Source organism: Falco rusticolus, chromosome 1, assembly GCF_015220075.1.
Source record: "Falco rusticolus isolate bFalRus1 chromosome 1, bFalRus1.pri, whole genome shotgun sequence".
Taxonomy (NCBI): Eukaryota; Metazoa; Chordata; class Aves; order Falconiformes; family Falconidae; genus Falco; species Falco rusticolus.
Genome location: NC_051187.1, coordinates 4,251,552 through 4,266,499, shown reverse-complemented (window position 1 = coordinate 4,266,499; position 14,948 = coordinate 4,251,552). Strand labels below are relative to the sequence as shown.

Here is a 14,948-nt window from a genome sequence, read left to right as displayed (position 1 = left end):
ATTCTAACATTCAGCTTTTACCTTACTTTAGGTTGTAAGGTCTGCTTCTAGGCGGCTGACAAGAGGCACTACACCTATCTTTGTAGAATCATCACATGCTATAAACAATACAGCGTTTAGTAGAAAATTCAAGTTTCAGCAGCCGTGAGTTACAGGCCCTACGAGATGCAGATGCAGCTGAATACTTAAACTGAGAACACATTACATGAAACCAAGCTGATGCTTAGTGAAGCCCATTACTGATACATTCTCCTCTACCTGAAAAAAACCCGCAAATTTTAAAGTTCTTCCTCAGTACCAAGGTAAACTGAAGCATAATTTTGAACAAGCTCTAGTAGAAGAATTCTTCCTGAAAATGGCACGTGTGAGAATTTACATAAAAATACTGGAATTGTATTGTATACACAGTATTTAAAGCTTGCCGAGAGGTGGTGTCTCTTACAGAATTGGTACCACACTCAGTGAATTCAGACTTGTGCATTGGGAAGAAAAAAACCAAAAACAGCGAAGCAGAAAAAGCAGCCCCCAGCAGCTGGAGATGCTGCCTTTACAGATGAGACACATCAGCTAGCAGTTAGAGCATGATATGCCGCACTTAAAAAACCAAAATCGAGCCTAAACAACACGCAACAAAAAAACCCCTCCACAAACCAGACACCCGCAACCCTGACTTCAAAATCCATTTCCAGGCAGTTGCTGTGAGCCAGACTAATACACAAAGTCTGTATCTACGGGACAACATTTACCAGCTAAGTTGATCAAATTTAACAAGTATTTACCAGATTTATTTACCTTTTTTCTTCCCTTAAGACGGTTTAGCTTTGCTGAATTTTGAGAGGAGACATCTGTTCACCAACGCCGAGTCCCTGCCAAGACACGTGTACGCCACTGCGTGAAAGCCTAAAGTAAGACCTTTTTTGTCTGACTAGAACGTCAGCACAATCCTTATTGTAGGCAACAGCGTGTAGAAAGACACCAAGTTTTAAGTATTTTCCTCCTGGAACAAAGCTGAGTTACTTAAAAATGCCATTGTTACATTTAAAGTAAATATTTAATTAGAAAAACTTAAAACTTTAAAACCATTGATGCTGTGAACATGCAAACAGCATACAATTTATTGCTCAACTTCTGCATGGGTACATACATTAAGTACTTAAAAAACCATTTATACAGAGTTTTTTTTTTTTGTTAAAGCTCATGTAACAGCTGGGGTGAAAAATACAATGATACCAATGCTAAAACACTCTGTAATAAATACATGGAAATGATAAACTAAGAACTGTCAGTTTGTGGAGGAGTAATTACACTTGTATAAACTAATTTACAACTACAGACAAGCTCTGAGGATGTGGTAGAGCCAGAAACCTACTACATAGTGTAAAGTACAAACAAATGGCACCTGTTAACTATATGGTGCTGTTTAAAATCTGAAGCAATTGGAGCATGCTACATTAAGCTGTATGATGCATACTTATGGTATAGAAGCAAAGCTTTTACTTCCATCAATGCAGCCACTTTAAACGCACCAAAGTTCAATACAGAGTAGTGTTGTAGAACAAGAATTTAAAAACGGCTTGTGTGCTCTGGACTTTAGTACAACACAAAAATTTGGTACAAATAAATCAGTTTAGGGAAACTGAAACTATGTGCAAAAAAAATTAGAATACATACTGTACAAAGCACCATTACAAAACTCTTTACACCGAGAAATTAAATCCTCTGAAACTCGTGTACTGTATATTGAAATCTACAAAAGTCACTGTTCATAATTTAAACATTCATAATGAAAAGCAACAGCATAAAACCATAATGTGACATCTCTCTAAAACAACTAAAGACTGGATAAAGTAAAACCCAGTAAGAGGGACACATTGAAATAAATATTCACATTAATCATGGGGTGAAAGTCCAAGGTTAAAATGCAATATTAGGCTTAGCACCTTTTTGAGGGGAAAGTAGCTGACATGATCTCGAAACAAAATTTTGCAAAAGGAATCAACCCTTTTAACATTTTCAGATAAACATCTGACTAGGTGATGAGGTGCTCTAGTTAAAGCTCTCAGTCATTACGAAGGTAGAAAGGCACTCGAAGTACTTGGTATATTCATCCTCATCTGTCAGCTATGGAAAGTCAAACATAGATTTGTCTACTTTTGCCTATAATTATTAAATTTACAGTATTGATCTGTGGCAGTTAAAATTCTCTATGCCCTACCAAAACGTCTGGTAGGACAAACAGATGTACTGCTAAGGCTGTTGTGAAAATGAACGGTATTTATCAGCCCATCTAGAGTCTATATTCTGCAGAGCTCATCTCCTCCCTCCTCAAAAATGCTTTTAGGACGACACAAGGGCGGCCGTAACTGTGCATTCCATACATTTACCAGCCTCAGCAGGCTGACAGGGAGAAGGTTGCTGGGAGGCGGGTATCGATGTGGTCAGGAGACACACGCTACAGCCAGTCTTTAAGTAGTGCCGAGGGGAGCTGCCCGGTGCGAGGGGAGCAGCAGCACACCTTCCCCCTGGAATCACCTAACACTCCCGACTCCTCCCAACAGCTGGATCAAACTGCATTTTCCATCTTTCATGCCCATGGAGGCTGCAGCCTTAGCCTGAGCAAGAGCAGGGTGGGGTGGCGATATAAAATTAAACAAACTTCTACAACACTGGAGTAGCTATCCTGTGAACAGTGGTCAAAAGAACCTGTCTCTGTAAATCGTCATTTCACATCCTATCTCGGCACTCGCAGGGGGGGAGGAGAGGTCTGTGGGAGTGTCTGAAGCACTGGTCCCCGACAGCGCAGCATACTGGGTGAGAAACACACTGGGCAACAACCTACTCTGCTCCCCCAGGCAACCTGGGCAGCTGTAGCAGTAGCTTCTCCGGTAATTACACCTGAAAGCCATCAATTAGGGAAGAGTACCAGCCATGGGACATGAGTGCAATATTCCCTTGAAATGGAGGGAAAAAAAGCGGTCTGATATATTTCAAACCTGGCTGTCAAAGCAAGATTCCTGGCTTTATGTTTACATCCCTAAGCAGCCTCATCTCTGCAGCCAGCCCAGAATGGGAAGCAAGTCTCTTAGAACAAACCGTCCAGCAACAGCTGTACAAAAAAAAAAAAAAAAAAAAAAAAAAAAATCAAATGAACATGTGGATTTGGCTCACCAGATTCTTACCACAATTCTACAAAAGTAGTCCATTGCCCACTATTCTAATACACAACATCCAGTAGTAGTTTACTCACTGTGGCAGTCAGATTTGGCAGAACAAAATTAAGTTCAAGCTCCATAGAACAGACAGAAAATTAGCTAGTTCACTGTGTGACTTACACTGCAAAAACGAAACAGCTGTTTACATCCCATTTTTTTAGCATTTTTAATACCTTTTGACTTTCTTCTCATTGGCAGTGTAAAAATAGTGCAGATTTGATGATTGATTGTAACCTAAGTTACAAAACCACAACACTGATTGGAAAAAACCCGCTACTTAATTCCAAATAGCCTCACTGCTGAGAGGAGAATGCCACCACCTCTTAAGCAGACTGATTTATCTACACACCACAAGCAGATCATATGGATCTTAACTGAGAATTTCCAAACTAACTTAAAAGTTCAGTTCCCTCTACTGGTAGTGCATTTTATTCCCCTTTGAAGAGATCAACCCATGTTATAATTCATATATATACTTACTTCCATCCCTACAATCAATAAATTATGTGCTTTTAAAACCTCATTTTCAAAGCACATTACACATATTTCAGTCAATACACCATTTTTTCTTAGCTGTAACTTAAACCCACATGTCATGAGCAGCTAGACAAAGATTACAACATGTTTTACCTGATATATCTTTAGCATCGACAAATATATAGTGTGATTTGGCTGCATTCAAACAAACTTTGGTTGACTGGACAGGATGGGTTCTGAAACGAACTGCTGACGGGCTTCTGCTGTCAAATACCACCTCATCAGCACGCTTAAAAAGCTGAAAAACGCAGTGTTTAAAGTCAAAAGCAACAAAAAAATACTCTTGACAGACTTCTTAGAAAAATGCTGTTTTAAAAAAATCAAAACATCTACTGTTCATTAAAAAAGGTCTATTCCACATGTTAACACAAGTACTGCAGCACACACAGTACTGTGTCGCTCACGCTAGAAATTTTGTTTAAGGAATCTGACAAGTGATATAAATAGGACCCCAAAACATCGTATTTGTAATTCATGCTTGAAAAATATAAAAAAAGCCCCCTGTGGTAACATTTACGTTGAATTTACATTGCAGAATATAATGTTTTATTCTAAGAAAATGCAGTTAACATGTAAGTGGCTTTAATTAAAAAGGTTAATGATTCTTTCAGCCAATTTTATGCAAAGTTAGAATAATCCAAAATATTTTTTCCAAAAATAGCAGGTATAGATGCTGTTCAGTATCATACATTTAAAACAGGCTGAAACATGACTTGTACCGACTGCTGAAGTTGTGTCTTGGTATCTGAGAATAGAAATCAGGTAGGCAAATATAATAGATTACCTTTTACAAAAATAGTAGTAGTCTTTTAAGTATAGAATACTGCTTAACTGTTGAAATGTAGGAAAAGTCAGCATTCTGTATGTTCAAGATATTAGTTTTTAATAGCAGCTGAATGATCCTATGGCAGGAACCACAGAACCTATTTTCTTGAAATAAAAAAAAAAATAATAAAATAAAATTCCAAAGTTGTCCTTTCCCTCCCAGTGTCCTAGTGTAGAAAAGGGAAAGTTTCCTGTATTTCAAGCATTTCTTGAGTCTTGGCTGAGGGAAGGGCTTTCTGGCTGACAGGAGTATAAATAGAGTCTCAGGTAAGCCTGGGAAGGGTCATTCCACGGCAAACCCGCACGTTTCTTCAATGGCAGTTAGCAGCTTCTCGTATAGCTTGTCGTAGCTCTCGTAAGGAGGAATGTCTATTCGGTTAAAGCTGTGGACAGAAGGCAGAAGAGTTTCAGCGACCTGGAACGTCAAGCGTCACTAGCAGCGTTCTGCGTAACTCCACGGAACGTACGTGAAACCACGACAAAGCAAGACGTAACAAGGCCAACAGAACTTTGTGTAAATAAAAGCAATCTCTGGTTTTCACACCTTTACTACGCCGTAACAGACAGCATTTATTGCATCAGAAAAGCAGAGGAAAGTAATAAGAAAAATAATAAAAAAAGAGACTGCTCAAAATACAGACAGCAGGTTGGTCTTAAATCTACGTAAGACATTAGAGACCTGAAAACGTCTTACCAGGTATGAGCTTTCGGCAAATTATTAGTGCTGGCATCAATCTGGTGTATTGTAAATAGCCGTGGGCCTGCAGCACCTGAAAATCCAGAAGAGATCTCTACTACTACTGTGTTGCCTAATACGAAATTTCTTTGTTGCACTGCAACAACCACTGAGTAACTAAAACCACCAAATGAGGAGAAGCCACGCACGGAGCTGAAAATCACAAACAGGCAGGAAAAAACTTCAACGCACCGCACCTGTCAGACCGATTCCTCCCCTCCACCCACGCGCGATAACCGTGCTGTTATTTAAACCATTGAAAGATAAACAAGAACAAAGCACTGATAAGGAAAAATAAAAATGCCTGTTCTACACGGTGCACTATGTAATTCTAACAGTTTTAAATTTAACTTCTCTCACCCTTCCTAAAGAACAAAACTTGGTCAGGTGTATCTGCCCCATGTTGTGACAGGTCTCAAGCTGTGGCCACTTCCATTCACATTTGATGGAGGAGTCACAACACCAACTTCTTATAATTTTGTTAATCTGACTATACAGAGACCTCCTTAATCTCTCTACTAAAGAAAAAAACCCACAGCACAGCAGCCTTTTAGATTTAGTATTTCGTTGAAGATTTCACAAAGGACAGATGATGTTACCAACGCCCTAACGTTTGCAAAACTGGAATTGTTGCTGGAGCAGACGGAGATTACAGACGTGACCCACTGGGCCAGCCCCTCTCCTGGGGGCTCTGCTGTTAAATCAAACGTGAGCCGCTTGTGCTGTGTCAGTACAACGCGGTCTAAACCTGGCAGCCTTCGTCTTCAGATCTGTGGGAACGCAGGCTTCATTCGCTCACAGAAATATTTCTTTTACTAGTGTACTCACACTAAAACTTGCAGCACGGATGACGTTAAACTGGTATTACTTCCACTACCAGTCTCACACGCTCACTGGTGCGGTAATGGCACGTGCATCAATAGTAGCGTTAATACTGCCCGGAACTATTCTGACGGGTTAACAGTTCCAGCCTGCCACAAGTCCCTCCACCCCCTGCAAGGTGATTTAAACACTTATTTAACCACTTGTCACACTTTAAAGTAACTAGGGTCTTAAAAGCCTCAATACTTCTGAGTTTCTCATACTCCTGAACATTTTTCAGCTCAGGACAGAGGGAAAAAAAAAAAAAAAAAAATCAAAGAGGCTTTCTATCTGATAACAGAGGGATGATGGAGGAGGAAGAGATTTCTAGAGTGACCAGCTTTTGTATGTGGCAGCTGTTACCACAATGTTTGTGTTCCGATGGAATCTTCCACCTGCTAAAATGGTTTATGATCAGGGTCTCCCCTGGGCAGTTTTCTCTCATCTTGTGAGAGGGCACGATCGGGTAAACGCTTGTGTTCGCTGAGCGGCATGGGCCGCAGCCGGAGCTCCCACGACAGAGATCCAGAGCTTCAACTGAAGTTCAGGAGACAGGCTGGTAATTAAGATGATAATTTCTGATGCCTGGGCTGCCCGTGGTTATGTCGCTCCCACAATAAAAGTGGTCAGCATTACGAGTGCCTCTGCGGTCAGAATTGCATGAACGTGACATGTTGGTGTGTTCTGGTCCCAGAGCTGCACAGGTGATGGGGGCTTGTAAGAGACAGAAATTAAAACCCAGGCTTCTAGAAAAGCCACGAGGAGAACCCCACTGAGATCTCTGCTGATCTGAACTTCTGGCCAGAGAAGCGTGTGCGTAATTGAAACAAAAGAGCCATTTACAGCTGAATAACAAGGTAATACTTGTGATCGTTATTCATCAAACCATTAAAAATCACTCTTAAAAAGTCACATTACAGCCAACCAGCCTCGTGTTCAGCTAATGTTTCTGTGCTGTGGCCTATTTCTCCAGAAGGGACCGCAAACGCCTGCGCTTGGAGGAAGCCCCGTTACCTTGCAATGCCTTGAAGCCCTGCAGAGGCACTCGGGATGAGCCGGTCACGAACTGGAGCAGTCGCGCTCTCCTCTCTTCATCGAAAAACTCCACAGCTTTCCAGAACCATTTCACAATGTTGCTGTCTGGGGTACAGTGTTTTAACCTAGTGTTTGCCTTCCAGTCATTGACATCAATTTTTCCCAGTCCACAAATGATCAGCTGCAGATTTAAAATACAATTAAGTATTTCATCATCGATCAAGATAAAAACGGTTTTGAAGCTAGCCAAATGATAACTGATACTGAAAAACATCAACAGATTTTTATACCAACAGCAAATTGTAACCTCTCACTAATCTTAAGCAATGCAGAAATAAAACTTTTTTTCAATCTTACCTTTGTACACAATCCATTTTTCAAACGGCCTTAATTCAAATTAAAAAAAAAAGAATAAACCAACAGTTTTGTAAGCTTATACAGACGCGCCTTGACCTGTCAACTACATGACAGAAGCCCAGATTCTGCCCCTGTACGACAGTGCGTGCATCGTTCACATTTGAGCCCAGTGTGTGTCTCTGGAGCGCAGGTAAGGGTGTAGTTTGGCTGGTCCAACTCTGGACCCCCCAAAGCAACCTTCTTCTCATACCATACATGTCACCCAAACCAGGCTAACTCCCCGATGGAGAGCTTTCAGCGCTTCTAAAATGGAGCTCCGCGTTGAAGCCCAGCAGGGGTATGGTTATGAAGGTGTTTTCTTGTGACTAAGAACACTGGAGCTTCCCCAGTCTGATTCTGCACCTGCACAATGGTTCTGGGTTAACGCTACGGCTGCCTCGCGGGAATAGTCAGGATAAAAGAGCAGCGATCACTGACATTCTGGAACAGTGAACAGAAGAGAGCATGAATAATGAACCTTGCGGTTATTTTACACGGCAAAACCCCTCAGCTCCACCGCTAACAGGCTGTATATCAGGTTGCAGTTTAACACAAGCTGGCAACGTATAGGATTTGCCTTGAGAGGGTACTGTTTGGGTGCCGGTCTTGACATTTTGTAGCACATTTGTCGGTGACAGCATCTCTTCTTACGCCGTGTTTACAGGGCTAATTTAGCCTGGCATAACTCAGCTCTGCTAAACCACACAGCTGCCCGACACCCAGGTCAGCGCAGTGTGCTGGAAGGGCTGGGGGCAAGTGGTGGGAGGTGGCAGGGAGTGACAGACTGAATTTAATATCGTGAAACTGCACCGTGAGAAATATGCACCAGCACCTCGGCTGGAGCAGCACTCTGCAGCGGTCCGAGGTGGCTGCAGACACCTCGCTGTAGGTTCCGCTGGGTTTTCAGCTATAGGAGAGGGTCTCCTCTTCTACCACTTCTGCAGTTAGGAAATACCGCCTTGAGAAACACTCTGGCAGCTCTGGGTGGAAGGCACACGCAGCCTCAGTGACTGCGTGACCTGGTAACCTCTTATGCTAACTGTATTTCTTGTAACAGCGCACCTGCAAACCCCTAAAGCACTGGGGAGACAACTTTGCACGTTACTCAGTCTCAGAAGAATGCCTCAGGCTTTTATTGTTACACTTGACGACATAACTTGACATTAGCGGACTGACCTCTAACTCTTTCTCATCAAATGTCTTCAGCAGATGTTGTGGGATTACTTCATTAAATCCCTTCTGTAGAGCCAGAAACTGAGCTTCAATTCCTCGTAAAAATCGCCAGTTTACATAAAGTCTGCAAGCAAGTGCAAATTGGGTTTGTGAAAGATGGATTCAAACACAATAAACCTGCAATTTATCCAGCCAAAAAACAAAAATGGCCTTACTGACAGGAATACACACACCACCACCGCTGCGCCACCACTTAGGAAAAACCCCAACAACGTAACACCATCAATTACTGCAAATGGGTAAAAGTTCCTCCCCACCACAGGACTATAAAAAACTTTGCAAAAAGATACTGACGTACCTGACATATTCCTTTTTGTTTTCCTCCGTCACAGGGATGCTTTTGCCGTTGGGTTTCAGTTCATGTTGAATAATTTCCCCGTATGCATTGTGTTCTACACAAAACGTATGGTCCAAGACTCCTGTGATATCATTCTCACTGGTGGAAAGAAATAAGCAAGTGACCCAGTGAAAACATACTGCGCAAATATATCACAGCCGCGATATACCTGACAGACACCACAATTCACTTTTTCAGTAGCATTTCAAATTACTGCTTGGAAGCAAAAGGTGATCATACATTTTTACTGTGCTATATTTTAAAACCGTTAACAAAGTTTCAGTGTTATATTTTTAATAGCATATTACTGTTAATAATAGGCAAAATAAATAAATTAACATTTCTGAACTCCCCCTGTCCCCCAAATTTGAGTACCTTGCGTGGCTTAAGCCTTAAAGAAGCTGAATCGTGTGAGAAACCTGCCTGAGCAGATCAAAATACACTTCAACTGGAAGTGTATTTTCAGTTTCTTCACAACTGACTTTAGGAACATCACCACACGTTAACTGAGACAGAATTCCAGCATTGTAAGATATAATATGCAGTACATACAGTATCCAGACTAAGCTGTTATGAAGATCAGGGTCAACCAATTCCATATCGTCCAAAGTAATTGGCTTCCCTAGCAACTGCTTATAGAAAGGCAGCGTGAAGCCCCCATCAATATAGTGTCCGTGAAACACAGCCATCCCCATGATCCGTCCAACAAAGTGGAAATATGATAAGTGTTCCTGGAATAGGAAGAAGAGACTAAGCCATTCAGCTAAGTAAGACCTCCAGGGTCTATCCGCTGAATATGAACTAAAATTTCAATACAAGGAAAAGAAAAACACAACAAACTCAAAACAAAAACATATCCAAAGCTTTCTGGTTTGTTTGTCTTAATACACAGCACATTGAGTATATCGCTTCCAGTCCAGAAGTCTTGCTACTAAGACTCAAAATGAACTTAATTTCTCCCAAAGGGGACGTAAATTGACATCTTACAGAAAATTAAGAACACATTTGAGAAGTTTCTTTGATCAGTACTAAAAAGAAATGATCATATCATTGCACAAATCCAGTCTCCAGCAATACTAACGCGAGAATTAGGTTCCTAAGCCTAGAACACTCTCCAGACGTCTCTAATTCCTAGGCACAACCCCCCCGTGTACAGAACCCACGTTACCAGTCGTACCGGGTTGACTGCAGAGTCGGGGTTGATTTGCAGTGTATAGATATCATCTCGGGAATATTGGAAGAGACCATAATACGGATTCAACATTTCGTGTGACAACAGGTAGAGCCATTCCCTGAAGAAAAGAAAATAATTGTGTACTTTAGACAAATGCATTCCCACACAGAATCTTCTCAAAACAGGATGATTTTTTTTAATCTTACTGTTAAACACAGATGTGAGGAATTTATGTCTGAAAACGCTTAGATAAGGCTGAAATCAGAATTATTTTTACTCGCTCAGTAACTGCACAGCACCTGACAGCTGACGTATTTCCCAGCTTTGCAAAATTTTTCTCCAGATTACTTATTTCCAAGAGTTTCCAACTATGATTCTCCTTCATCCATTACACACCAAGACAAGACACTGTGTATTCTATCAACTAGGTTGCAGAGATGTTCCAGTCACAACTTTTAATAAAAACTGTCTTCAGGTAATGGGATATATTTAGTTAAGGTTTTAATTACGTGTTCACAGATCAGTCAGTAACGATCTGAGAACTGGGAAAACCGTAACGCTTCCCAGCTTGGCCTCCCTGGATTCATGTATGGAAGACAGCAAAGGCTCCATGGCAGACAGACTAGAAACAAAACTCACGCTGAAGAACACTAGCGGATACTTTGGAAAAGAGTGCACAGTAGTATCTGTCAGTTCTTTATTTTAAGTACTATTACTAGTGTCAAAAAATTAGTAGTGATTGATTCAACAAGACCTTTTTACTAGTTATAGCTAATTAGCACGTGAAAATATTTAGGAACGGACGAAGTGAAAACTCGACTGGCCATTTGCAAACTCATGAAGATCCATGTGTTCACCCCAGAGGTGACCTGCTGTGCACCAACTACAGATGCAGAAGACAAAATGTTTGGGAGTGTCGTCTGTACTTGGAAATGAACACTAATGGTAAAAAAATGCAATGCAAACAATGGATACTCCTAAATGAGTCAACACTCATTTAGAGAGAACAGATCCACATGCCAGAGGTGGGGAGTATTTTCAGTGACGTAAACCAGCATCTGTGCAACTGGCCAATACAATCCCTAACGGTGTTTTATAATGTGAGGAACATCTTCATACAACAATAAACGTCAGTGTTTATAAGCAGATGAAAAATAACCTCAGACTACTGACAGACTTAAGTTGCCTACTAACTGCTAGTTTTTAACATTTTGTTGCAAACACTAGTGACAATGTGCAACAAATCATATTTTTTAATAAAAAGTTCCGCCACAAAGCTGAATATTTAATGGCACAAATTCTCAGATACCCCAGCTTTACTAACCAAAGAAAAATATGGTAATCTCAATAGATACCAAAAGCCTGTCTCACATATATGATAGATGTCTGATGTGATCTGTAACACGCATTTTGATTTATTTCCAATAAATTAGGGTTTTTTTAATGCAGTTTTTCATTTAAGACTACCTGAAATAATATATTTTCTGACATTCTGTTACAGAAATATAAATAAGAATAATGTTAAAAGAAAGAGGGCTGAGACAAGGCTGGTTTGCGATTCAATGCATGGGTGTAGCTGGTGAGTTGAGGTGGGAGGGAAGAGACAGAGGAGCGACTGTTTACCTGGCAACACCTCCATAATCGAGGCCTTCCTCCCCACGAAATTTTATCATTAATCGTTTCCACAGGTCTTTTGGCCTCATCTTCATGACTTGCCTGTAGGATTCCTGTAAACACACAACCCTTTCTTTTATTAACTGCTACTTACAGACAAGAAGCTACTACTGTTCATTAGAAATGAAGGGAGTCTCAGACTCCAAGTCCACAGGGGATACTATTAAAGGGGATACTATTTTCCTAGACACTAACCAGTTTCTCAAGTCACAAACTGCTACTTAGTTTTCTACAAACGTGATAACACTTGTCCAATAGAACAGATATTGTGAGAACAGTTTTCCATTAGATTTCCAGAGGGGTACGGTGATCGGAACATCCTCTCTCTCATTCTCACATAACTTACAAAAAATTACAACCTGTGTTGGTCTTTTGTTCTGCATCAAGGCTCACAATTTTTAGAGTCTGAAAAGCCAGCAGCAGAGCTTCTACTCTGGGTGTAACACACGTGCAAACCTTCAAGAAGCATTTTAAGAACAGAACATCCCAGTAAACCTACACAATTATTCCTCTATCAGTAAGGCTTCACCAAGAAAAGACAAAAAAGAAAGCTGAAAGAGGCAAAACAAATGCTAATTTTAAAAAAGGTATTAAACAAACAAAAAAAAAAATCTAGTTTTTATTTATGTCCCCTTATCGGTGCCCCAATCTTTGGCGCTGCAGAAGAGGGAGGCGTGCTTGACCCAACACTTAGTTTTCAGAACAAGAATGTAGTAATTTTCACTGCTGTACAGCAGCTTTTCCTCCCTTTCTTTTTTAGTTGATTATGAACTGATTTGACTGTCTCCAAAGGGAAGACCAACACAAATCTTTCTTGGCTGGGAAAAACTGTGACAATACAGTGGGGCTGTCAGTTTTGTGGGTGGGGTAAAAAATGCATCAGGGATGGGTGGGATGGGTGAGAGTGTTCTCAAGGCAACAGACTGTTCTCCAGAAAAACTCACTGAATTATAACTGTGTTTAATCAGTTCAGCAGAATTATTCTTCTGAACAACGTCACAAAATAAAACGCAGATACCCCACTGTGGGCATCTCTGGTCATTCGGAAGCCGAGACAATTCATAAAAATTGGTCTGATTCAGGGAGGGGGGGGGGGCGGGGCAGGAGGGGGAAAAAAAAAAAAAAATCAACCAGAATTGGGATAGATGCCAAGCAATGTAAACTCCAAAGATGAATGCTATTCAATAGTAATTTTAAGTTACAGTAGATCAAAGATCACTACTTTGGTTTTCAGTTTGTACCATTCCCTCTGTAACAGACATTCGCGTTCTTATATTCAAGGAAGAAGTGCAACAGCATCTTCAAACGCAGGAAGTGCTGGGACTCCTTCCTCCATCTCTGGCACAGTCTGTACACCTCCAGCCACAGGGAAAGCCTTCCTCGTGTTTCTTCTCTACAGGGTGAATACATCTACTTTAAGTACATAACTGTTCTTAACAGCCCCTCGAAATGCTTCCTCTTCCCATTCGCCACCGGTAAAATTCCCGCTTTAACTCCAGACTTGAAGATTTAATCTAACTGAATGACTTCTTCAGGCAGTTCCGAACAACCCTCCTCCCCTTCCCTCAGTGGTAAGAAACGGGTCAAACTCTCGTATTACCTCAAAAATCTCTTCCCTGGAGACCTCAATACGACAATGGCCAGCTTGAGGTTGCTGCTGTGACAGCTCTTGCCTCAGGATCTTGAGTTTCTGCACTAGGTCTCGCTTGTACCTTGGCACAGTCAGACACTCTGCCTCATCTGGCAGCTGACACAGGGACACTACCTGCTGCTGCTGCTGGTGCTGCTGATCTTTAAGTTGATTCTGGCGGCTAGAAACAAACACAGCTGTTTGCAGATATTCAAGGCATATGTCCCCTGTTTTCTTCAGATGTTTCTTAAATGTTAAGTCTTTGTAACTCAACTACTTTCGATTTACTACTATTGTGATTACGCTAAAAACGTCCGGGTCCAGTGAAAAAATAAAGGCAGAAAGATTTTTATCCTGACTAAAGACACATGCTTCTGTCTGCCTTGGCAACAACTATCAGTTGGTTTTAGGGTTTGTTATTACTATTAGTACTACTCTACAAAGTATGTAAAAGGTTATGGCGCTATATAATAAGGTATTATCCATACAGTTTTACTACTAAGCTGCTGACGCTGAATTTCTCAGATACCATTTCCATATTTCCTTTGCGTGTTCTGCCTTCCTCCATTTTAAAATTCAGGGATCTGCCAAACACTATGCCTCTAATCTACGGTCAATACCATAGTCTGTTTTCAATGGCTTGTCTGAAAAAGAGTAAGCTTACAAAAAGATGTTTGTACTGGCAGCTTGGCAAGGACCTTGTCCCTTGTACCTGGCCTAGTCTGGACCACAGGAATTTGGGAGTTCATATGTAACTAATTGGCACAGATAAGCAAGTATTTTTACTAGCAATTCTAAGAGATTTTGTAAATCTACCTTCTTACTAGGAAAAGTAAATTAATCGTGTTGCAGAGATATCCTCTCGTGTCATTTTTTGTACACAGTAAGTCGGTATTTTTACAGCTTTTCAGCGTGGCATTTCCAAACTATGTGGGATAAAAGCTGTACTGTAACTAAACCATGAGAAGAATTACCTCTGTGTGAACACATGAGAATGCCTTAAGTTTACTGGAGAAATAAGAAAGGTTACAATTCAGAGCGTTTCCCAGTGCAATCTTAACAAACTGTTTTTTTTCAACATCAAAGACCAAAAAACATTAGATGGAACCAAACGCAGTGCTAATGTATTTGAAAATTTCAGTCTGTTTCGAAACGAGGTCTACTAGAAAGCCCTTCTGGCCAGCCAGGCTTCACTTCCAGCAGGCTTCCACCACAGGGCCATTCAGAATTGGCAATTAAAAAAAGGTGGGGGTGTTCCCCGTTTGCCCAGTGGCTCTGGAACAGCTATTCTATTATTT

The 14,948-nt window shown here is 40.9% G+C and overlaps 1 protein-coding gene across 3 annotated transcripts in view; it reads right to left on the bottom strand.

Moving 5' to 3' along the window:
* Window positions 1-1,082: 1,082 nt before the first annotated feature.
* Window positions 1,083-14,948, bottom strand: part of SMURF2 (SMAD specific E3 ubiquitin protein ligase 2) — a 66,466-nt gene continuing 52,600 nt past the window's right edge. For 2 of the 3 annotated variants that reach the window (XM_037405515.1, XM_037405530.1), the window contains 9 exons: window positions 13,621-13,831; window positions 11,970-12,073; window positions 10,350-10,464; window positions 9,725-9,903; window positions 9,134-9,271; window positions 8,779-8,899; window positions 7,186-7,387; window positions 5,269-5,344; window positions 1,083-4,957 (listed from right to left, as the gene is read on the bottom strand). In XM_037405515.1, the coding sequence (XP_037261412.1) occupies window positions 4,858-4,957; window positions 5,269-5,344; window positions 7,186-7,387; window positions 8,779-8,899; window positions 9,134-9,271; window positions 9,725-9,903; window positions 10,350-10,464; window positions 11,970-12,073; window positions 13,621-13,831 (1,246 nt within the window). In that variant the 3' untranslated portion in view covers window positions 1,083-4,857. The remainder of the gene's footprint in view (window positions 4,958-5,268; window positions 5,345-7,185; window positions 7,388-8,778; window positions 8,900-9,133; window positions 9,272-9,724; window positions 9,904-10,349; window positions 10,465-11,969; window positions 12,074-13,620; window positions 13,832-14,948) is intronic. The other variant, XR_005106973.1, reaches the window with a different exon arrangement.